The sequence below is a fragment of the Pseudophryne corroboree genome, chromosome 1, assembly GCF_028390025.1.
Source record: "Pseudophryne corroboree isolate aPseCor3 chromosome 1, aPseCor3.hap2, whole genome shotgun sequence".
NCBI lineage: Eukaryota > Metazoa > Chordata > Amphibia > Anura > Myobatrachidae > Pseudophryne > Pseudophryne corroboree.
Window position 1 is genome coordinate 177,166,220 of NC_086444.1, and position 25,940 is coordinate 177,192,159.

At 41.8% G+C, this 25,940-nt stretch overlaps 1 protein-coding gene across 5 annotated transcripts in view; it reads right to left on the reverse strand.

The window, feature by feature from the left end:
• The window catches only part of ACOT12 (acyl-CoA thioesterase 12), a 77,269-nt gene extending 52,038 nt beyond the window's left edge, over positions 1-25,231 (reverse strand). The window contains exons 1-8 of one of the 5 annotated variants that reach the window (XM_063963924.1): positions 24,878-25,231; positions 24,046-24,258; positions 18,761-19,014; positions 17,628-17,697; positions 10,184-10,244; positions 9,374-9,475; positions 3,735-3,870; positions 924-1,080 (exon numbers count right to left, since the gene is read on the reverse strand). In XM_063963924.1, coding sequence (XP_063819994.1) covers positions 924-1,080; positions 3,735-3,870; positions 9,374-9,475; positions 10,184-10,244; positions 17,628-17,697; positions 18,761-19,014; positions 24,046-24,065 — 800 coding nt within the window. In that variant the 5' untranslated portion in view covers positions 24,066-24,258; positions 24,878-25,231. Of the gene's footprint in view, positions 1-923; positions 1,081-3,734; positions 3,871-9,373; positions 9,476-10,183; positions 10,245-17,627; positions 17,698-18,760; positions 19,015-19,292; positions 19,417-19,453; positions 19,536-24,045; positions 24,259-24,877 lie in introns of those variants that run through there. The other 4 variants (XM_063963923.1, XM_063963926.1, XM_063963927.1 and 1 more) reach the window with 4 other exon arrangements.
• Positions 25,232-25,940: the final 709 nt, after the last annotated feature.

Sequence of the window (25,940 nt, forward strand, 5' to 3'; positions counted from 1 at the left end):
GGATAAAGGATTGCTGTCTAGAAATTCAACATTTCAAACTATAGGTTCTCACTTGGCCATAAAGTGTGTGTAGCATTATAACAGGAGTGCACCAGGTAACCCAGCACTGCAATAGCAGAAACCAGAGGTATGTTATGTTAAAAAGAGATATTCTATGTCTTGCAAATAAAGGTTTTAGCAGTACAAAGGCCAAGTCTAAGTGATTGTCAGCTTTTGAGAACCAGTGCACCTATCTGCAGACACGAAAAGGTTAATGTTAAGAAGTCTTTAACAGGAGTCAAAGTTTTCAGAAAGCTACAGAAGCCTCTTCTAGTCTGCTCTAAAAATGGCCGACTGCCACAGAAACTTGGCAGAATATTGTGCTACATTTGTATTCCAGCATGTCCCTCTCACCTATACTCTGACCCAGATTGTCTCACCTGACACCTTTGGTCACTAGAGCCAGGGTTACATTAAAGCTGCACACTTTGGCCACAATGTGAACTTTATAGTATAAAGGGGTGCCTGTATTACCCAGCAAAATATTTGCATCAAGTAAATCCTTTAGCCCAGCTGCTGGTGGCCAGAGAAGCCAGGTAAGGCAAACTGGGTCACAGGACAGTAGGGAGGGACAAACAATTCACAGTTGGACGTCAGGAACAAGATCCTGGAATATGAAGAGACAGACATATCTATATCCTGATGTGGTAATCGCCCATTACTAGCTGTAGGCTCAGTGTTCTAATGGAGTCTTCTGAAAGTTAACCTCTTTCCTGCAGCAATGAGTACTAGTTGTAAAACGTTACATTACGCAGATTCTTAAACATGAATAGTTCTTTAGTTGTTTTCTGCTATGCACATTTCACATACAATGAAAAAGAAGTTATGTATCAAAAAATAGTTGCATTATATCTGGGATAATTTGTGCCCAAAGAAATAATGACCTTGCAGAAATATTGGCCACAGTTTCCATCCACGCCATGATTTGGCCTCCAAATGTGTTTCCTTGATGATTTGCATGGGGTGGAAGAACCAACTCTATGCTCTCTACAAGAGTACAGTCTGTGGAGATCTTGCTCTGGTCATTTTCCCAATCTGCGTCTGTAACAGAAGACAAGTAACACCTTAACCAATGTGTGGTATTTGAGGGTGTAATACTGTAAATCAAAAGATTCTTACAACCACATACTAAAAATCTCTGTATACCGTACAGTGTATCTAGAAAGTATTCACAGCTCTTCACTTTTTCCACATTTTGTTATGTTACAGCCTTATTCCAAAATGGAATAAATTTATTTTTTCCCTCAAAATTCTACACACAATACCCCCATAATGATTTTTTTGAGATTGTTTGCTAATTTATAAAAAATAAAAAACTAAGAAATCACATGTACATAAGTATTCACAGCCTTTGCTCAATACTTTGTTGATGCACCTTTGGCAGCAATTACAGCCTCAAGTCTTTTGGAATATGATGCCACAAGCTTGGCACACCTATCTTTGGACAATTTTGCCCATTCCTTTTTGCAGCACCTCTCAAGCTCCATCAGGTTGGATGGGAAACGTTGGTGCACAACCATTTTCATATCTCTACAGACATGTTCAATCGGATTCAAGTCTGGGCTTTGGCTGGGACACTCAAGGACATTCACAGAGTTGTCCTGAAGCCACTCCTTTGATATCTTGGCTGTGTGCTTAGGGTCGTTGTCCTGCTGAAAAATTAACCGTCGCCCCAGTCTGAGGTCAAGAGCGCTCTGGAGCAGGTTTTCATCTAGGATGTCACTATACATTGCTGCATTAATCTTTCCCTCTATCCTGACTAGTCTCCCAGTTCCTGCCACTGAAAAATATCCCCACAGCATGATGCTGCCACCACCATGCTTCACTGTAGGCATGGTATTGGCCTTGTGATGAGTGGTGCCTGGTTTCCTCCAAACATGATGCCTGGCATTCACGCCAAAGAGTTCAATCTTTGTCTCATCAGACCAGAGAATTTTGTTTCTCATGGTCTGAGAGTTCTTCAGGTGCATTTTGGCAAACTCCAGGCAGGCTGCCATGTAATTTTTACCAAGGAGTGGCTTCCGTCTGGCCACTCTACCATATGTCACTCTACCATACAGGCCTGATTGGTGGATTGCTGCAGAGATGGTTGTCCTTCTGGAATGTTCTCCTCTCTCCACAGATGAATGCTGTAGCTCCGACAGAGTGACCATCAGATTCTTAGTCACCTCCCTGACTAGGGCCCTTCTACTCCAATCGCTCAGTTCAGACAGCTGGCCAGCTCTAGGAAGAGTCCCGGTGGTTCCGAACTTCTTTCATTTATGGATGATAGAGGCCACTGTGCTCATTGGGACCTTCAAAGCAGCAGATATTTTTCTGTACCCTTCCCCAGATTTGTGCCTCGAGACAATACTGTCTCGGAGGTCTACAGACAATTCCTTTGACTTCATGCTTGGTTTGTGCTCAGACATGCACTGTGAAGTGTGGGACCTTATATAGACAGGTGTGTGACTTTCCAAATCATGTCCAATCAACTGAATTTACCACAGGTGGACTCCAATTAAGCTGTAGGAGCATCTGAAGGTGTATCAGTGGAAACAGGATGCACCTGAGCTCAAATTTGAGCTTCATTGCAAAGGCTGTGAATACTTATGTACATGTGATTTCTTTGTTTTTTATTTTTAATAAAATTTGCAAAAAATCTCAAAAAAATATTTTCACGTTGTCATTATAGGGTAGGGTGTGTAGAATTTTGAGAGAATTTTTTTTATTTATTCCATTTTGGAATAAGGCTGTAACATAAAGTGTGGAAAAAGTAAAGTGCTGTGAATACTTTCCTGATGCACTGTAAACATACATACATACATACATACATACATACATACATACATACATACAATCAATCTTTGGAAAGCAGGCACGGCACTCCCGGATTGATAAATAAAACAGCAGTTTACTTAAGTAAACTGCTGTTTTATTTATCAATCCGGGAGTGCCGTGCCTGCTTTCCAAAGATTGCACATATACATACATATAGTTAGTATGTATGGATAAAACACTGCAGAGTTTGGTGGTCACGGCCACGTTACTGCGACAGAGGCAGACCTGGACATAGATAGCATATAGAGAAGTACCCTATCACTAGATGCCACGGTCACAATTTCAGATACACACGTTACCCCTGACATAGACCAGACGAATAGACTAGCATACCTCCCAACATGACCCTCTCCAGGAGGGACACAATGCTCTGCTCCTGGACTTTTCTCTTAATTTATAATTGCCGGCACCTGTTTTGAACAGGTTAATGGATAAGAAAGGTGTTTCAGCACAATTGAGGGCAATCATAACTTGAGAGGTCCAGGAGCAGAGCATTCTGTCCCTCCTGGAGAGGGTCATGTTGGGAGGTATGGACTAGTGGCTTACAGCTAAATGCACCCTAATACAGGAACTCTTTCACGAGTGCATCTTTGCATTCATGGACACAATTTGTCTGACTCTGCATGAACCACATTAGATCTTTGGTTATACAAAAATAGTTCTCGTTTCTCCCCCCCCCCTCCCCCTTACCGACATCGTTGCACAGACAGTTGCACAGGTCAGACAGGAGATTGTAAAAAAAAAAAAAGTTAACAAATACCAGACAATTTTATAGTATCCTAACACTTTTCTCTCCATGTAAAGAAGATTGTTTTATCCTCTATATTACGAGGTTATTCCTATGTAATGTTCAGTGATAAAGCTACATGACCGACCATAAAGAGCGCAGCCTTCCTCCATCAGATTGTTGTAGGTATCTTCATGATAAAGTCGTATCCGCCTCCTTTCCGCTGCCAGACTGTATTCCAAGTGATCTTGCACTGAGTGAAGCCGGACTGGTTTGAGATTAACCTGCAGAGAGATTAGAGTCCACCAAGATAAGTGGGAGTTTAGGAGACTAAGGGATCTATTTACTAAGCCTTGGATGGAGATAAAGTCGCTGGAGATATAGTACCAACCAATCGGCTCCTAACTGTAATTTTTTAAACGCATCCTGTAGCATGGCAGTTAGGAGCCGATTGGCTGGAACTTTATCTCCAGCGACTTTATCTCCACCCAAGGCTTAGTAAATAGACCCCAGAGTCAGAAATCCAATATACATCTTAACAAAATTTCAGCAGAAACATTTAAGGAAATGGGTTTGGTGGTTAGACTAGAGGTGTAAGAATTGCACTTTGCACAGGTCAGATTCCCAACACATCTACATTTAAAAAGTTGTATTTCAGGAGCGGAAAATAGGTGCGCACTGTAGAGTGCGGTGTAAAACCATCCATGTGCACAAGTACAATAATAAAGCATTTTGTGGCATGTGTCCAGCATGCTTCGTATGTGGGTCTAATGTGTGTAGTTTTAGCGAGATGCATTTCCTAATATATAAATGACCAGTGCAATTAAAATCGTTAATCAGTGCAGACAAAAGCGTAATGTAAAAATCTTATACACCTATCACAGCACTAGAGGCAATTAGCCAAAGCCATACATCATGAGTGTAAAACAAGGAGAAGCAGAATAAAGCCCATTGCTCTGTTCTTGGTGTCGTATGTGTGTATAGGGTATAGTAGCATATTTAGAAGCTAAAATGATATATATTATATTCATATATGATATACATGTAGAATGTGTGTGTATGAAGGTATCATTTTGGTTTGTTTAAACCATGACACTGAGGAGGTTCTTAAATTAGGTCCGTTCTTCAATTAGGTCCGTTAAAAAAAAAAAAAAAAAAAAATATGGGACTTTTCGCAATTTTTAGGGCAAATGGGGACTCCCCCTATTCAATTTCGCCTGGGCGAAAAATTCTGCAATAGCAAAAAAACATGTGGATAAGTGAATCCACGTGTTTTCTCATCTGCGCCTGTGAAAACGCGGGCCATTTTTGAGACATTATTCGCCAATGCCTTTTCATTAGAAAAAAAAAAAGTTACAAGGCATTAGCGAAAATGCCTTAAAACGGGCAAAAATGGGCCCCAATTGAATATGCAGGGGGGTGAATTCAATAGCTCTGAATTTACCAGGGCTAATTGAATAGTCCCCGGTAGTGGTAATATAGTAAGACTTCAGTTATGTTAGGCATCACCTTTGCTTGGTAGATAGCACTGCTTCCTCACAGCACTCAAGTTTGCGAAGGATTCCTCCAACACTCCAAAAACATACGTGTGTGTGTGTGTGTGTGTGTGTGTGTGTGTGTGTGTGTGTGTGTGTGTGTGTTTACACTGTATGCTCCAATAGGGCAGAGACTGAGGTAGAGCGCTACACAAATGGTGGCACTGTATAAATAAAATTAGAATCATTTACTGTCTGCCCAATCCAGACACATTTTAGCTTTGCATAGAAATAAGTCATGGGACGGTATACAGAACACAAACTAAAGGGATGGAGTAAGTCATTTGGGAAAGGGAGGGGGGGGGGGGGGTGTTTGATAACAAAAATACAGCCAACACTCATGTTGTGAGGGGGACGGGGTGGCACCTTTAGAACTTATATAATATAATCTTAATATTATTTTTTTAATCTATTGCCTGCAGATATTTTATACAGACATCTTGGAAAATGAAATGCCAAGCCTATGGTAAGTAAAGAACAGGCTGCTTTGTAAAAGTAATTTGGTTGAGAGATGCCACCTCAAACCCAGATATTTTGATCCAGATCTGGATTGTGAGAGGCAGTACAATAGGAGTAGTTACTTCTCAACTAAAAGAAAGGTTACTTATGTTTCAGTAAACCAATATCGTACATCTTACACTTAATGTCAAGTTAAACAGGAAGGTATTTACACAGGCAAGACTGGGCACGGGGCTTTTGAAGACCACAAAAGTTGGTGTAGTTGAGCAGTCCCCAAAACAGATATCAATTTTGATCAATACTGCAACAGATTGTGGGCTGACCAATGGTGATGCTGGTCAATTATAAATGTTGTGTGATTGGTGTCTCTTTCATCCTTGGAAGCCTGAGACATGCTTATTGCATTGCTTGGGCAGGTTTCTGCAATACATGGAAATAAAAAAATAAAAAACTGTCCATGCTAGATTAATTCTCATCCTGGCTGTCAATGGTCTTCTGTACACAGAGAACAAAATAATGGAGTACAAAGGAAATGGAGTATTGGCCACTAAAGGGAATGGAAGCAGGATGAGATCTAATCTACAGTAACATGGACAGCTGCCTAAGAAATTACACCGATTTAAGCTTTGGCAATCCTAACAATTTTGGCCTTTCAATTCAGGAGGGGAGGCAGATGAGAAAGTCTGACAAATGATGGAATAAGGATGGTTGAGTGGGATTTCTTGGAAAACAAAAATAAAAATTAGTAAACCCATTAGATCCAGGTGCTTTTGCTGAAGAAAGAGACTTTATTCCATATAATGGATTAATTACACACCACAGTGGTAATTGGAGGCAACTACCTCCTTCTAAGGGGTTGAGGGATGTTGGAAGGCAGTCTCATACAGTTAAGATTATGAGATTGGTGAAAAAGAGTGGTATTTGATCTCCAGCTTGCAGATGTTTTTGGTCGTCAGCCCAAACTCCATAAGCCAAGAAGTCATGGCTTTAGAAAAGAACATTAAAACAAGAAAGAATGACCACCTTTACAAAGTACTCCAGATGAATACAATCAGCCTGTAAACATCAACTAGATCCAGAAACTGTAATCAGATCAATAGCAGGATATGTTGGGCCACAAAACAAGCGTACGTTGTATCTCTCCCAAGCATTTTGACACCTAAGCGCCTTTTTCCCCTCACAGATCCTTGAAAAATTCACTTAGGTGTTGAAACACATTTGAGGAGAAATAAGGACTCTATTGGGGGGATGGGAGGGGGAGAAAGGTTGTTAGAGATTCCATTTACCTGCTCATTTAGTGACCTAGCATAAATTCTGCTAGATCTATGGTTCTGCTGTGCATATATGGTTGATCAAATGGTTACAGATTGATTTAATCTTTTCTGGCTGGTAGGGATGCCCCCCTGTACTTTTTATGATTCTATTCTATGTCGATCTGCTTAGGTTATGATTATTTATATTTTTGTTCTTACATTTGCATAGGTAAAACTCAGGAGGGTTTCTAGTTGTCCAGAAACCCCCCACCTCCCGGCCAACAGCTCAAATCATGACTACAGTAGCAGCAGTCATATAATATGATTTTACTAGAGCTACAGCCGCAACACACAGTATTAATGGATAGATGGGAGCTGCTGCACATGCCCAGTGGCAGCAGCTTCTCCTACTAAGTCTGCTGTGTGTGGATCTGAGCACTCAATCAGCGCACCAGACCAGAGAAACCAAAGAGTAGTTGCCAGCAAGTAGAGACAGAAGTCTTACTATGAGGTGGGAGAATGTGTGCTTAGAAAGCTCAGCTCTGTCCTAGGTCTCCTACTGGCTCGTCTAAGTATGTACATTTATTAAGGCATGTTTAACATTTTCTGCTCATGCAGTATGGTCCTTCTGCTGCATTCTAACAGCTTCCCATGGGCAGTAGTCCTGTATATGTCTGAAGTATTACATACACTACTATGTATGAGGTAGACTATAACTTGTTAAGTGTTGATTATGCCCTCCTCATGGACTGACCACACTCGCTCTACAATAAAGTATTTGTAACCCCAACCACTCTAGAATTCACTTTGTTTGCCCCGATTTTTGGGTACTTTGAAAAACAAAATTGTTCCGCCTTGAGGTAATGCACAAGATGTTATATCTCTTCACTTCTAGATACTGTTACACCTCTGAGAGCAACATCTTTAAGCTAAGTAACAAACCTCAGAGTGGCAAATATGAAATTGTTTTATATACTTTAACCTAGAGTAGCAGCTTGCTATCAGGGTTCTTATCCCGACATCACTTGCAGAATGCAGACTATATATTCCTTGTACACTCCCCTCCCCTTAATTATCAAAGGTAAATTAGATCTATTTTCTATTTTTCAAAAAATATCCGGCTTGGACTCTGGAATCTGAAACAAAGGTATCCTCCTGTAAAGAATTTAGATTTGACAAATTGCGGAAATATTGTGCAATCGGATAATGATAATCTGAAGATGTGAGGGTGGTGCACAACTGTGTAGTAAAATATACGCAATTTCCCATACATATTGGTTTGGTGTTTCCCCCCCCCCCCAAAAAAAAAAAATGCCCCCCAGTGGTTTAAGTGAATCAAATACAATATATCGGGGTAGATTGATCAAAAAAATATTTTAAGTTTCAACCAATCACTTCCTCTCATTTATCAAACATAGCCTATAAAATGGCAGAAGCTGGTTTGTACTGTATCTCTCCAAGCTCTGATAAATCCCCCTTATTGTCAAACAGAATATGAGCATTTACGTTTATTTATAAAACCTAAGGACAACTAGATCAGATAAAGGTCTCCCTGTTAATCATTACAGCTCTTGTCCTGTAGTAACACTATTTAACTTTGAACACAAACTATAATAATGAAGATGACCCGATGATAGGGACACACACCGAGTGACCTTTAACATAGTTGAGCCTGATAGTGGGTAATACAAATAATAGACTGAGATATTACAAGAGAATTTAAAATTGTAAGCTCTTGGGAGAGCAGAGCAGGGTTAGCATTGATATTTTATTTCCATGTGTAATATTAATTTTTATTGTGTGTAACAGTCTGTGGGGAAATATAAGCACTTTGCAAATCAATAGTGATACATGTAATATATTAAAGCCAGTATTTATTAAAAATCTGAGAAAATTAAGAAAATTCATCGGTTGTCAAAAATATACATGAAAAAGTTTGTGACCTTATTTAAATGAAAGGTGCACAACTATTGGTCAAATAAGCTTAAGACATTTATGTAATCCATGCTTTCTTTCAAACTAAAACTGGCCACATGTCGCCATCCTGCCACTTGCTCCTAAGGCCAAATGACAGTCACACTGTATACACTTCAGCTATGCAGTTTGATGGCCAATTGGATAAGAACTGCCCACTTGACCCAGATCCCTTGGTGCATCATTGGGACCTCTTGCTGTTTGAAGAGGACACTGGCAGCTAGTGGACGTTTTCCAACTGCTTTAACCAATAGGACTAATAGTGAACTATGCACTATTAAAGAATGGATATGATATACACATTTTTGTGGCCTCAGAAGGCAATATCAGTCCAAATATTCAATTTCACCAGCAATATTGTGTAAAAAAAAAACAAAATGAAAAAAAAATTATATATATTTTTTAGTTTAGTTTTTTTTTTTTATCATGAAAAAAAAAAAAAAAAAAACAGTGTGGCATGAACACAAGAAGCTGACACAGCAATAAGTATAATGGAATGGTGGCTAGGTATCAGCAGTCTAAGGTGACAATATGAAACACTCAGAGCAACAGCCGCATTATGGTACCTTTTTTGTTCCGGGTGGTTTGGCCACATATGTAGAAAATGCTGTACATACATGTTTCTGAAGATTTGTAAGTGGGTCTTCTACTGCAACTTTAATACCAACCTAAAAGGGGAAAAAAACATCAGAAAGTAAAATGCTACTACCTCAAATAATCACTCACCTGGCAAACAAATTATATGGCGTACATGACAAGCATTTTGAGGGGAAAAAACTGGGCTTCTTGAATTGCCAACTCCTACCCGTTTTGAACAAACCTATAACTCTCAAAGGATCTGCCATCAATTTCCTTTTACTCTCTTTTCTAGTTATTTAAAAAAAAAATTATAATTATATATACATACATATATGTATTTTATTTGTAGCAACATCTTAAAATAATCAAACCAAATTTTAGAGTCACCAGAGAATATTGAAAGGTGTGCAGTCATTCACTGTTTGATTAAATAGATCAGTATTGCGTCTCTTACCAACTACAGTAATATAGGTTCTTGATTATGCATGAATGGCAACAGCATTACATTTTACTTTCTGGTTTCCAGCACTTTCTTGTAAATAGGTTTCCACATAAGAGATGACATTTTATATACTTAATAATCAGAGGCAGATTAGCAATTAATGAGAGAAAAGTTATTTCTCAAACTATTTTTTAATTTTGCCAAACAATATTAAAGTAAGGATGAAATTTCACTGTTCTGTTCCAAGGATTTTTTTTTTCTTTCCAGACTGTAAATATTCAAAATATCTTGTTACTCCAAATTACCAGTTAAAATAATGGGAAAACTAGATGCAATAAAACATATCAGGCCTTACCTCCATGCTTGTGGTGAATGCTCGGTTTACTTTTGCTTTAATGCAGATTTGTTGTCCAATTCTAGTAATAAATAAAATATACAAAAACATTTAATTTCATTATGTGTATATATATATATATATATATATATAATTATTTTTTTATTTTTTTAATTCATTTTATCAAGGTGCAAAACACTGAAAGATAAGGTACTGTGTGTATCATTTAATAATACTGCAACACTGGATGTAATAGGATCACACTATAGAAATAATGTTGTATAATATGAATAGGAAAGTTAAATTGTCAGGAATGGTCAAGGTGACAACCAAGAATATTAAGACTATGCAGCAAAAAAAAAAAAAAAAAAGAAAAAGCTGGTGGCTCCTTTAAATGGGTTGTCCTTTTGAAATATTTCCATTTATTGTATGTATACAGATACACTTGTACCATAGAGTCTTAGATTTGTTTTTATACTTTGGAGTTGACCCAGTTGCTTAATTAGTCCAATAATTACATTGTCATCATTGGGTGTTAAAAAAAAAAAAAAACCAAAACAAACCTCAAATTACTAATTAATTTTCAACTTTTTTCTGCATTTGTCATTTTATTCGTTTGTATTTAACAAAAAAAAGTTTCTTTTTTTTTTACTTTAAAAATGCACAAATCATCCATTTTCCTTCTTCTAGGAAATGGGATTCTGCTATCTCAGCGGTCACTTTTTTGAGGTCCTGGATGGTTTTCCTACTTTTTCATGCACTTCTCTCAGGTTGATACTTGTACGAGATTCACTCCACCTCACCACGAATAGGCATTTCTAATTGTATCGCGCAATTCTCGGGTACATGCAAGTTTAAAGATGTGAGTTTGCCTTGACTCTTCTACTTTACCTCACAATGTGCCAAGAAAAAATATATTTTAATCTTCTAAACATTCTTAAGAATATTCACACTTAAGGGGAGAGGATTCAAATCTGGGAGAGGGATAAAAGTAGAGACGTTGCCCTTAGCAACAAGCTTCCAACTGCCATTTTATAGACTGTGCTCTTGAAAATTTGATACATCAATCACCTAAATATTTCATTCAGCACTTACAGCATGCGTGAACCTCACACAAAAAAAATAATAATAAATATATATATATATATATATATATATATATATATATATATATATATATATATATATATATATATATATACATATACATACATACATACACACAAGGGTATTAGAGTATGGCTTCCTTGATTTGGGGATGGTAGTGAGCAGTTTTCTCAAGTTTAACGCTTAGGCTACCTTCCAGAGATAAAGTGGTTGCTATCATTTGTTTTGCAGTGTATAAAATGACAGGTGATTGGTTGCCATGTGCAACTTCTTAACTCTCTCGAAGGTTTGACGCATGCCCCCCACCCCCCTCACCAGTGTTGAGGTATGATTGGTAATTAGTATATACAGTACCAGACCAACCACAGCACATTGGATAGATCACATCATTTCATACAGAAATGGAAACAAAGTTAATCGCTGATGAGCAACTTCATTGGTTTTAAGGTCTCTCTTACATTGAATAGATGACCTTTTTATGCAAGTGCAATCTGTTGGGTAGTACAAGGTTACTTCTTGCTAAGATGAACAGAACACTGAAATAATAAGGCGTTACGGGTACAGAATGTCCCTGAGCCTCTACTGAACTCTTATTCCAGTTCCCATTCATTTACTTTTGTTTCAGTTGTAACTTAGACCAATTCTGTAACCTGAGTGACTGCTTGGAGATCTCACAGCTAAAAGGATTTTCCATTCATCTCTGCCAGGGCCTGATAATCCTGCTGCGAGGGGACCAATTGGAGGAGGGGAGGTGACTTCACATGATCTCCTATTTAAATTCTTGACAGCACCACTGTGAAATCTGCTAAATATAGACAAAGGTGCAGCCGTGGGGAAGTTGCAGGACTATTCATTACTACTACCAGAACATCGCAAAACGCTTATACTGCAATTAAGGATAATTGGAAAATACTGTCTTGTAGCCACATCATAAAGGGCACATGACAGAGGCTGCCAAAAATGAATAATAATAATAATAATAATAATAATAATAATAATAAATATCAGAATTAAAGCTGTTCTGTGCGTATCTCTTCTCATGTTTACATGTACTGTATATAGCACAAGTCTTTTGTGCTTTACAGCTTTTGGCTCCTATGTATAATCAACTTAGTGTTTTACTTGATAATTATAGTTTTGTACTAATTGAGGCAATGAAAAATTAAGTACCACTGGCATGTACCACCGTGCACATGCCAGGTCCCTGCAATGTGTAAAGGTTAATTGACACATTAACAATCATTTTACTTTCATCTGCTGGGGGCGGCTGCACATCTGCGGTGCGCTGACTGAGCATGGTGAGTGGAATGTACTAGGGAAAGATCCTACAGCAGCACTAAGATGCAGACACGTGAACAAGTCTGTAGAATTAAGTAACAGCTTTCAGCAGAGCTGAACACAGGAGGGTCTGTAATCAGTGACGTGCAGCTGACAGCAGCTCTAAGCTTGAAACCTAGGAAAAACTGTTACTGAAGAGAATGGAATCCAGACATGGGCTTCATAGGCATCACAAGCGGTGCAGGCCACACCCAGGTGTCACCCTTGCAGGGGGCAACACCAAAATTCCAGCTACTGCACAGTGGCATTATCCTGCAGTGCCATAATAATTTAAGACATTAGTCTCTGGGGGCAGCAGAGCATCTCTGGGGACAGTCCAGCATCCCACCAAGGCCACGTCCCATAGTGACATCTGCGGATTACTTCCCACGAGGCCACACCCCTTTTCCAGACCCGGCCATTTTCGGCACAAGAGACTGGTATATGGCCACACCAGGTGTCCCTGACCCCTGTGCCATCACTGATCACAGGGAATAACTGTAGTTGGAAAATTGAAGATTAGCAGTGTAGATACACAGGAATAAAATGTAGTTTGAAGAGCTGAAGCTCACAGAAGTGCTGATACTTGGGAGCACAGATTAGCTACTGATTGCAGAGAGGAACCCCAGTAATACCGAGACACAGGAAACACAAGACTGCAGACCAGGAATTTCCATCAGTGTGTTATCCATCGATGAGTGCCATTGATTGAAAATGAATAACCATGAGTGGTATGAAACTGCTATATAATACCATCATCTATTGTTTCTACCATTGCAGAGTCCCTCAGCATAACTGAACTTTGCAGCTCTGGTCTCTCTCTACAGTTTCTCCTCCTCTGGACTGGCTGCTGTAGTGCTGCATGCCCAGCTGTGACTGCTCCGCTGGACTCAGGAGAACCGGCTTTTGGCATACACAGTTGTACAGTACACCACTAAACACAGCAGCTGACAGCCTGAGACCACCAATGTGACAACATAAAAGAGGACTAGACCTGACAGTGTGTGACTGACAGGCAGGAAGGGAGACCACACCCACAGAGTATGCACAAATACCTGCCTAGCAACATATAGTGTAGGGAGCTGCTGACTGACAGCTGAGATAGAAGTGGGCTGGCAAGAGGTGGCAGGCCAGCGACAGGACCACCCATCATAATCATTGTTAATAATTCTTAAGTAAGCAGCGTTGTGCTGCTGGAGGACTCTGAGCCAGTTCTGTGCTGCAGTGCCAGTGAAAGGTTAATACCATCGGCTGTCAGGGCCCATGGCTACTATCAATGGCAGGAAACCATCTCTCCCATTGATGGAAAAAGTATTAGTCACCAGTCATGCATCGATGGCTTTGGATCATCCCTACCAGGAACTCAGACAATGTGACTTGTTGCTCTGGCAATGTGCTGGTGGAAAGGATGAGTTTAAACAGGAGCTGTATGTCTCAAATTGGCTGCCAGAGTCATCTGATGTATGTAAGCATTCCAGCTGAAGGAGATGCAGTCAGATGACTAAATCCAAAATGGTGGCACCCATGGACAGGCGGGACTTCCATGGAGGAGAGCCTGCCTGGTATGCAGCGGAGAAGGACTCCAGAGCCGGACAGAGGAATTCAAAGGAGTAAAGTAATTTTGTTATAATTTCAGAGGCATAGCATTGTGAGAGCCTTGTATATTACTGGCAACACATATCTTGCTCCAGCCGACTTCTACACTGTAGCATACCATACAAGGAATAAAGTACTCTGGGGGAGATGTATTATGCCAATTGTAGATAGATAAAGTACCAGCCAATCAGCTCCTAATTGCCATGTTACAAGCTGAATTTGAAAAAGGAAAGTAAGGAGCTGATTGGTTGGTACTTTATCTCTCCAAGGCTTTATACATGTGCCTCTTTATCTTTACCAGCACGCTCCGGCAGCAAACCACACCAGTGTGTTCACTGATTTTGGTCATGATTACTGCACCATAGGAGCTGATGACTATCTATACTCCGGACATTAAGCTGCTGAATGAACAACTGCAATGGATACTTTCTAACAATTTCCTTTTCAGCTCCTGCAGCTCTTGCATACTAGAGTTACATTTCTGAGTGTTCTTGGAAGGATCAGTTTTTATCCCCACTATCTAACAGTAATTGAACCATCCATTTTGCTGGTATCCGGTCTCTAGGTCGACCACACTTCGGTCGACAATTTCTAGGTCAACCACTATTGGTCGACAGGGTTTCTACGGCGACATGTTCTAGGTCGACAGGTCAAACGGTCGACATGAGTTTTTTACAATTTTTTGCTCGTCTTGAACTTTTTCATACTTAATGATCCACATGGACTATGGTTGGTAATAGTAACCTGAGCCGGGTGCAGTGGTAGTGGAGCGAGGCACCTTGCCCGAAGCATGGTGAGCAAATCTAAGGCAAGTACCTAGTAACCAAACTCAACCCATAGCAATCACTAAAATTAGTCACCCCAGCAAATTCTCCCCAGACCCAATCACATACCAACATATAATCATGAAGCCAAACAGGATTATCACATGGCCATAGTCTTTTATTTTTTTATTTTTTTTGGGGAGGGGAGGGGGTGCTTGTTTTACACCTGATGTTTTAAGCATCACACCATAGGGGAGCTTTGGCTACTCGGAACGCTCATGCTAAGCCTAGTTGGCAGATACAGTTGAAGTCGTGTGATTTGATTGTGAATCTCCTATAATAAGAATCTCTACTTTATCAGGATTCAACCAGTGTCGGCCTAGGGCATGAAGGGCCCACCGGGGAATGCAGTGATAGGGGCCCATACTTAAGGGTGTGGCCAGCCTACAAAGGGGGTGTGGCCAGCCTCCACAGAGGCTTGAAATACATAATAGTCTAGTACAGTGTAATGCAACATATCTACCATGTATAATACAAATGCACAGTCTGGAACCTGATCCCTAGAGGAAGGAGTCGGCATTCAGGCAGTGGGGCCTACCGGTGGTTTCCCTGGTACCCCTGTGGGCCAGTCTGACCCTGGATTCAACCTTAGCTGTGTGCCTGAGATCCAGGAGTGGATGAGTGCCAGGTGGCTATGGAGGATTGATACTGGGCTCTAAAGGTGTGTACACATGGTGAGATTTATCTGTCTGGTGAGAACAAAAATCTGGTATTGGATGAGAGCAAATGACAATAGACCATTTGCTCCCAACCACTGGAAAATAGACAATGGTTGTTCAAACAAATAGGTTAAATCAGTTTGTTTGGAAAAAAGTGTTAAATCAATAGTTTTAATCCATTTTCCAGTGTTTGGGAGAAAATGGTTGATTGTCATTTGCTCTCATCCATTGCCAGATTTTTGTTGTCACCAGACAGATTGGACAGATAAATCTCACCATGGGTACACGCCTTTAGTAACCCTAGCAAAGGACAGCTACACAGTTGAGCATCACCTGAAGAGCAATAGTAAATCTGGCCATGACGTCTGAAAATGTCACCCAATAGTAGCATGTATATAGCAAACACTGGGGTGATAGTATACAGGCCTGTGGAATGTCTCATGATGGGATACAGGTGCTGATGTAAATGTGCCGCTGCCCCCGCCCCCCACAACCTGCAAACATGCAAGCGCATTGCAAGACAGCAATGAACTCGCATGTTTAGGGTTTCCTAGCTGCATGTGACATCACAAAGCCACCATGGCCCACCCCGTAAATGGTCTGGACATGCCTGCATTGTCTGGCCTGTGCCCCCCAATGCAACAATGCTGCCCCCAAAATGAAGATGCGACACCCCCACCCACCCCGTGAATGCCTCTGCCTGTCAATCAGGCAGAGGCATTAGCACATGGGAGATGCGGTCACATCTCACTGTGTGCATACGCACAGTGCGGCTTCTGCGCGTGCGCACACTGCACCGGGCTTCAGCATGCAAATGCCGTCGGAGCAGTGTTCCATGCTGAATTAGGCCCACAGTCCTATGAGGAGGAGTGGACCAAATAGCAAACGTTAGCGCAGTATTGATGGAAATGGTCCAAAAACCTATGGAAGTGTACCTAATGCCTTTCACAAATCTTTAGCTTGGCTTGTGGTTTTATTATTTTAATAGATAATGAAAAAGTAAAATGTTATGTGTTATTACTCATAGTTATGATAATGGTGTGGTTCTGTGTTTTCTCTCTCTCCAAGGGGGTTGTATATATTTACACAGTATATATGGCCTCATGGGGTCTTATTCCAGATCTGGTGCAGACTATGGATTCCCAATCTCCCAGTCATCCATCACTCAGGTGCAGATTAGCTAAAAATACCCCAAAACCTTATTCTCACATCCACTTTCACCCTCAAACTGCCACTACTCCCTACTAATGATGTAGTGGTTAGCATTGCTGCTGTTGGTTATGCGTTTTATTCCTGACCAGGATGGCATTATGTGGAGTTTGTATGCCACCCCTCTCTCCCCTGTTTGTGTGAGTTTCTTCCCACACTAAAAAGCACTCTAGCAGTCTCATTGGTATCTGACCATATAACTAACCATAGTGTGTATGTGTGTTCATGTACTAGGGAATATAAATTGTATACGCCATTGGGGCAGTATGTGTGGTATATGTTCACGTTCTCATACATGATGTCAGCACCATGATATGGACATAAATTGAATCTTGACATGTTCAGAATTTTGACAGTCACCCTAACCTGAATTGTACCCAAGCAGCATTTATCGACGTTCACAATGGCAGGGTCAACACTGTGGATGTTAAAATGTTATCTGTCGACATTCTGAACATGTCAGCATCCTGAATGTTGACATTCTCGGTTATCATGCTGACTGGAACCCCAGGGCAGGGACTGATGCGAATGACTAATTAGTACCGTTAATAAATAAAATGAGTAGATCTTTACCCTTTGAGAACTAGACCTCATGATGTTACATACCCGATCTCCTTGGCCTGCAAGCGGAAAGTAACAATTTCTAACGAACCTTGAGCTCCAGAGTAATTCATTAATGTTTTCACATGTAAAGAGATCATCTGCTATAGGAGATCATTAGAGAAGTGTCTAATAAGACAATATGCCTAGTACCTGGCAGTTTCTTCAATCTGTATGTCATCCACGGATGCTGTAACACAGGCCACGCCAGCATGCCTCTCCGCTAGGAAAGAAACAGATCTCTTTGAAGCAGATCACACAATACAGTAGCAGCACATCCTGACAAGGTGACGGTGTAGAAGCCGCTGTGTGTATTACAAAGCACAGAGACACAAGCCTTTATCTTCTGACACCACAAAGCAGAGGTTTACAACAGAACAACAACAGGCCCCTTGTGGCTCTCCACATTATCATGGCAGAGACGCATCAGATCACATTATGCTGCATGGTGTGTCCAAACTGTTCTTTAACAAAAGTCCACTGTTCTTTTTAACAATAGCCACAGGTACCATCATATTACATACAAACCTGAGGCTATACTATAAATGCACTACTGTATGATCCCTGTGAGACATCAGAATCTTTATAAAGAGGACCAAAGAAGAAAAGGAATGGGCTGGTATGGATGTCCGTCTGGAGCTGTCACTGTATGTCATGTACCTACAATAAACTGACCCAAAAATAAGAATGTTCTAGATTTGTCATAAGGGGTAAACATACACAAATAGGATATTTATTGGGCATTATTTCTAGCTGCATTTGAACGATCTAGGCCAAAGACTTGGGATGAAGAATAACCTTCAACTGAAATATATACCAGGCACTAAACACCTCTGAATGTGTTAAGACTGACTAGACACAGGCGCAATGGAAACTGTAAACGTCACAATTGTCCAGCTCTGTGCTAGTTGTAAAAAAAAAAAAAAAATTTAAATCATAGTTATGCCACACAAAAAAGGGGGCTGCCATCTCCCATACCAGAATCAAACAAAAACAGAAGAGGAATGAAGGGCTAGAGCTCTCTATTTATTTATTTATTTATTTATACAACTTATAGATGTAGCATCACATAAGCATCACTGTGATTTAGGATTACTTATTGCAATCTTCCCATACTCCTTCCTTTACCTATGGACATTACAATCAGGTACAACCAGATCATAGCATAACCCCATATTAATTAAATAATAAACTGACCACCTATATATATTTTCTGTGACTATAATCAACTGCAATACCAGTGCAAAGAAGGATTTCCCCCAACAGTGTGTTTCATTCAGTCTCACCTGCCAAACAGGCTGTAGTATCAATCCAAGTCAGGAGCTGTCCAGCACTCAGCTCGCCCCGGTGGTTGGAGTGCCAGGGGTACACAGTGTGGCACATCTGCACCTCACCCTGCTCATAGCCAGAGGATGTGCCCTCTTTCCGGACACCTCCAGCACAGCCTGGTCCATCAGTCGGGTCTCCGGAGAGCAGCATGCGGGTCAAGGTCACAAACTTCTGCAGGAGCTGCCTGGGTGCTGGGAGCGGAGTCCTGGACCTGGAGGCAGCAAGCACATGAAATGCAGTGTTCAGCAGAGGAGTGTGTGCAGGGAATGCAGATCAGTGTGTGACCCGAGTGGATGCTGCTCAGGGAATGGACTCTGTGCAGTGACGTACAGCATGGAATATAGCACAGCAGCCACAGCGTGAGTGTATGAAAGCTGGCAGAGGGCAGAAACGTGTGTACTGTCAGAGTGCAGGGACGGGATACTCGTAGTACAGTGTATGCAGCCTGGCAGAGTGCTGTCCCGGGAGAATGGAGTATACTGTACTTACTATTATGTGTATGCAGCCTGGCAGAGTGCTGTCCCAGGAGATTGAGGTATACTGAACTATGTGTATGCAGGCTGGCAGAGTGCTGCCCCAGGACACTGGAGTATAGGAAGTGTATACAAGCTGGCATACAGTGGCAGTATTTCCTCAGGATATTGCAGTACCATTGTATGCAGGCAGGATATTTGTGGTACAGTGTATGCACTGTATGATGCATATATGTCGCAGGTACTGTTTAGTTTCCAGCTGATGCCTCTCAGCTGATACAAAGTACAGCCTGTGCCAACCCCAGCTCAGGGGTCAGACTCTGCCTGGCAGCTTTCCCATGTGGCATGTAGCCACACCCTGCCTCCCATGCTTACACCTCCCAGTAGTGCCTAATATTACTCAGAGCGACTAATCCTACAGCTAAAGTTGCAGAACAGCCAAGCCTGTGAAGGGGGGGAGGGGGAGTGTGTGTGTGTGTGTGTGTGTGTGTGTGTGTGTGTGTGTGTGTGTGTGTGTGTGTGTGTGTGTGTGTGTGTGTGTACACACTATTATGTATTGTATGACAGTCATAGGGAGGTGAAAGCATTCTGAAAATTTTTGCTCAAATCCGCTGCTGCACAACCTTGCAATATATTTTAATAGAAAAAAAAAAAAAAACACAAATAAACGCATGGCTCAATTGCTTGATTAAACATGGAGTTTCCTATCCATACAGAGTATTTGATGATTGCAGAGGGTGTAACTTCTCCAAACAATTAAAATCCAGTTGAACTAGATTTAGTACACCAAAATGAAAAGTCAGATATAGGCTGTATGTGGATTGCATAGTAAGAAAGGGGTGGTCTTCAGTATGCCGAATGTCGGGAAACCCGGCGCACAGTATACCGGCGCCGGGATCCCGACACCCGGCATACCGACAGCTATTCTCCCTCCTGGGGGTCCACGACCCCCCTAGAGGGAGAATAAATAGTGTGGCGCACGCAGCGAGCCCACAAGGGGCTCCTTTGCGCTCGCCACACTGTCAGTATGCCGGCGGTCGGGCTCCCGGCGCCGGTATGCTGGTTGCCGGCATACCATACTACACCCTAAGAAAAGGGCAGTTTAACAGTTTATGTCAATAGTTCTCAAACTGTGTGTCGTGGCATCCTAGGGATGCCCTGGGTTTTTGGTCCAGGACCAATTCAAATTATTTATGCTCAATTTAATAGGCAAAACCAGTGCAGATGGCTGCCAATCACAAAATATGGTGACAAACAGAAGCAAATCTTGTCCCTAATGATGACATATAAAGCACAATATACTTCATTTAAATATTTATTTCTAAATTTCTCAATAAGAAACTTTTGGCCTAGGGGTGCCATGATTCAAATAAGTTTGGGAACCACTGGTATATGTGCAATAAGAGAAGCAGTGACATCTGCAGGCTGAAAGCGTTTACTACAGTGTTCAGAAATTAGTGTTTAATTATATTTTTTACATCTGCTCTAAACAACTGGAATGTTATTTGCTACATTTACACCGATCACCCCACACAAGGGCAGTGCATAGCACTCAGAGAACCGGACCCTCTCATCTCTACAAATGACATTGTACTTTGCTCAGTAGTTTCATAGTTAAAGATATAGCAGAGTTGGATGTAGACCTCATATGGCCCTAGGCATGATACGGGTTTGGGTCTCCTACCTCAAATAATCTATAGCACAATTTTATATTTTCATTTATTGCGTTTCCCCATTATCTCCCCCAAACGGTCCCTTACTGACAATCACTCTTCACTGGAATTCTTTTCAGCCGTCCACATTGTTAACATTTTGACATTCTGGGGATGAATTTCGACATACTGAGCCATGTTGATATTCAGATGGTCGACAATCGTGTTGACATTAGAATACCACACAGGATTAGAAGAAATTGCAATCCAGAAAATGATCACTTCAAAATCCTGTCTCATTCACTTATAGACCTTACTTATTGATCTGGAGTGCAGGGGGGCTTTGTGCAGTCTGGGATGGTCTAGAGCAGACATTTTCAACTCGCGGCACACTGGACAAGATTTAAATATTGCCAAGGCACAGTTAAATATAATGGTGATGCATGGTGCAGTTGCATGTCCTAGGATGTCATGTCGCAGCTTCTCCATTGGTAACACCTGAGCCACATCTGAGAAAGCCAGAAGAGCCCAACACTGCCCGGGTCCAAAATAAGAACTGGCTCTGAAACCACTAAACCCACCAGTATTGATCGTTCCAGGGCCTCAGTAGCGGCAAAACACTGACGGGCCTGGCTGTGCTTCTATGGCGGCACACCTGGAGACTGCTCAGGGCACACTAGTGTGCCACAGTACAGTGGTTGAACAACACTGGTCTAGAGCAAAACCATGATGTCTGATGCAGGGCTTTGTATTCTGGTATGGCGCAGGGCAGAGTGGTACATTGCTTCGGGCTGATGGCCAGACTGCCTCAGAGGGGGGCTGCAGGATTCACTTTTTAGGCCCTATGTTTCCAGATGGCAGCACTGATTGGCAGGCGTATGTGCCAGAACGTAACAGCCAACGTAAACATGCACCAACACAATGACCACATTTAAATTAGGGGTGGTCTTCAGTATGCAGACTGTCAGGATCCCGGCGCACAGTATACCGGCGCCGGGATCCTGACAGCCGGCATACCGACAGTTTATCACCGGGAGCCCGGCCACCGGCATACCACACGCTAAATTAGTGGGCATCATTATTACTGCTAAATTAGTACATGAGTATATATAATGAGTCTGACCTCAGCCGGTCTTATTGTTTACACCTCACTACCATTCTTATTTGCTCACAAACATTTAAAAAAAAATGAATAGAATATATATATCTAAAAATATATGTAAAACAATTTGTAGTAGTAATAAGAAGAAGGGCAACAACGTCAGGCTTGCCCTGTCCCATCATTGCTCCATGTTATTATTACACATGTGACTGTGTGTGGCCCAGTTATAATAACCAAGAGAAGCATAAAGCTCTGGGAGCTCGGACAGAGTTACACAGACACACAGCATGGGATGCGCTGCGATTGGCAGTCTGCCTTTACCATGCTGCTGCCAGTGAATACCACCAGGTGGTGACACTCCACTCTCAAGTGCTGGGCAGCAGGAAGGGAAGGACTGAGTGTGGCAGTGGTCGTTGCCACAAGAGGCAGCGCTGACTGCGGGACTCTGGGAGGGAGGGTGGAAACACCGCTTGACGTCTGACGCATGCACAGTTATCCTCTGGGAATGGATTATTGGGCCAGAATTCATAGGGTCCGTCCACGGATCCCTTGGGGCCCTAGGCAGGTACCTAGGTTGCCCTGCGGGAAGTCCAGTCCTGCAGTATATATGTAGGTAGTGCATAAATTGCTGAAAATCGTTGACAATATCAGATTGACCTGCAGATATGACCAATTTGAAGAGGAACGACTCACAGAAGAGCGCGATAGTGCGTACACACTGGACAATTTGTCATTCCGATTTGGCTCAAAATTAGAAATCATCTGGTTTATCATCTAAAACAGTGATCTCCAACCCGTAGTTCACCGTAGTATTTTCGGTAGCTCACAGAGTGCACGGGCTTGGGCAGTCACTGGCACTCCAACTCCCTTCATTTTTAATATGGTGCCGGCCGTCAGCCAATCAGAGCTCGTGGACCGGCAGTGGCGGCACCTGATTTGCTGCCGGACCGTCAGTTTTGATTGGCTCACTTACCCGCACCATATTTTAAATGCCCGCTGCCGGAGACTGTCACCCTCACTGCAGCCGCTCTCCGGACTTCACAGGAGAGGCGCGCGCTGCACTCTCCTCCCCTTCTGTCCCTCATACAGGAGGTGCAGCACTGGCGGCAGTAGAAGCCAGTAAGGGTTAGCACTGTGTGGGGCATTATTTGTGTGTCTGGCACTGCTGGGGGGCATTATTTGTGTATCTGGCACTACGTGGGGGGGAATTACTTGTAGTTGAGACCACACCCACTTTTGTGAGGCCACACCCACTTTCACAGGAATGCACGCACATTGGGGGGAGGGGATAGCTCCTTCAGAGGTTTTATTTTCCAAAAGTAGCTCACACCCCAATTAAGGTTGGAGACCACTGATCTAAAGAATACCCAGGTAAAGTTGATTTGCATAAATAGGTTTTTGCTTTAGTTATATTGTGGCAGAGATTCCCAAACTCTCCACCATTACAGTCCAGGTTTTTAAGAAACCCATGCTTGAGTCCAGATGGTTAAATCAGATTGACTTACTAATTTAATTAAGTCACCTGTGCTCAAGTATGGATATCCTTAAAACCTGGACTGTAATGGTGGAGATTGGGAAACGTTGCCACAACTACATTAAAATCAACTTAGATGAAAATACATTTAACATGACGGAATTACCTTACTACTAAAAGTATTCTAAATGTCACACAACACTCAGTATAACAACATTGTATTAAACTGATTTTTAGTCTAGTTACCAACATAATGGGTTATAGATTAGATATGGGTAAAATATCTGCAATAGAGACTTTATTCATAAAAAAATAATTGCACCTCAAGTTCTTATATAGGAAAAAAAAAAAAACCCACACAACAATAATCCACATTTCACACAGTGGAAATCTACCAATCTTAACGACCCAATTATTTAGAAAGACAGTATTATTTTTTTTTTTTTATTACATAATCTTTCTCTAGAGTAAATCATCTTGAAACAAACCTTTCAGAAAACCACGATTGCTCCAACGTTACATTGGTATTACCCTTATTTACCTGCTAGTCATTTTTAACATTTGCCGACGTATTGGCTGGACACCACTCTTGAATAGACAAAGATGTTTCTTCAATTAAAGCCGCTGAACTTTGGACGTCCTCTTCTTGTGTCCAGGCATGGAAATCCTAACTTGTGGCTGGTGGGTTGGGGGAGCCCCTAATAACAGGACACTCCTAATGGCATGGCATCAATGTACTGGAAGCAGGGAAGGGCTGGAATACATAGTCTTGGTTAGTGCTGCAACAAAGTGAAGGATTGGTCATACTGTAGTTCATTTTGTTCTAAACCAAGCTTTCTAGATCCCCTCCACAGTCACGGTAAGGTGTGATTTCCCTCTGACAGAAATTCAGGGGCACTATTAGCACAGAGTAAATCTATGGGGCACACTTTTTGACTTGACCTGAGGCGGTTAGTGGTAACTGAGGACACAATCTGAACTAGTCTTTTCTAGAGCAAAGCTGCAGTCTTTCTAGCCCTTATCATACCCACAATTAAGCACACATGTGATAATGAGTCATGACGTAACTGAGCCACCTGTGAGAGGAGAAGCAGGGAAAGATTTCACTGAATGTCCATATGTTTTACTGCTGTCAGATATCACATGCAGCCATAGCGTAAAGTTCCTACAACTAAATTAGTCCCATGCACTAATATTTACGTCACTGGCATTTAGAAATCAGATTACAAAGCGTGGCATGGTAACAAAGCATCTCGCATGATCCATTTCACAGCAACCTGGGCTCAGCATAGTGTTACCAAATCAGTCATGTAAGTATGGACACAGGAATTACACATTGCACACCAGCAACACAGTTCGCGTACATACAGTACCTGCAGTTTTTACTATGAAATTATCTGGCACTTTGTAGTAATTCCAGTGCATCTATGTAGCATGTGTTGGCTTCTCATACTATCCCCGGGGGACACTCATGAATTACACAGGTTCTGTGGCTGGCTGACTTCAGTCCTGCATTCCAGCTGGTTTTAATCAATGATTGTCCCGGTTTAAAGGGATAGTGTGGTAACCATCAGCATGTGTATTTCATATGTGGCTGGAGTTACGTGGCTTGACGTCAATTCTGGTCCCGGACAGGCTGAAGTAATCGCAGCGGCTGAGTAAGTCCTGGGCTGCGCAGAGACTGCACAAGATCTGTTTGTACAGCTCTGCTACACATGCGATCCCACACTTGCAAAGCTAAAATACACTCCCCTATGGGCGTTGACTATCTGATCGCAGGACAGCAAAAATCACCTGCTAGCGATCAGGTCTGAATTAGGCCCACAGTGCGATGTAACCTTCCGATTTTGACTATATAGTAAAAATGGTAAGGAATGTTAGTGTAATTCGCACAGTGTGTACATAGCTTGCAATACCGATGCGCACACCTGTAGGGTCAGTATCGTAAGGCTAGATAGACTGTGCAGGCAAGTCAATCTTGACTACATTGTGTACGATCTAGTACATATTATAGTCAAAATTAGCACTTAGTCAAAATCTCAAGTAAAGATAGTCGGTATCGGTGGTTCAGGGCTCTGGGGAGTTCAGGGGAAATCGCAGTCAAAATCGGAGATAGTTAGTATGTCACCGTGTGTATGCTCCTTAACACTTCACGTGGTGTTATTGGAGTATGGAGATTTATAAGGCATTCAGCAATCTCAGAATCATAAATAAACATGATGAAACCAACTGTCTGCATGGAGATTTTTTCCATGTAGTGTTGGAGCATCATTCTATATGTTCCTATACAACATTAAACAGAGGAAACCGCATTACGGGGGTCATTCCGAGTTGTTCGCTCGCTAGCAGATTTTAGCAGCATTGCACACGCTAGGCCGCCACCCTCTGGGAGTGTATCTTAGCTTAGCAGAACTGCGAACGAAAGATTAGCAGAAT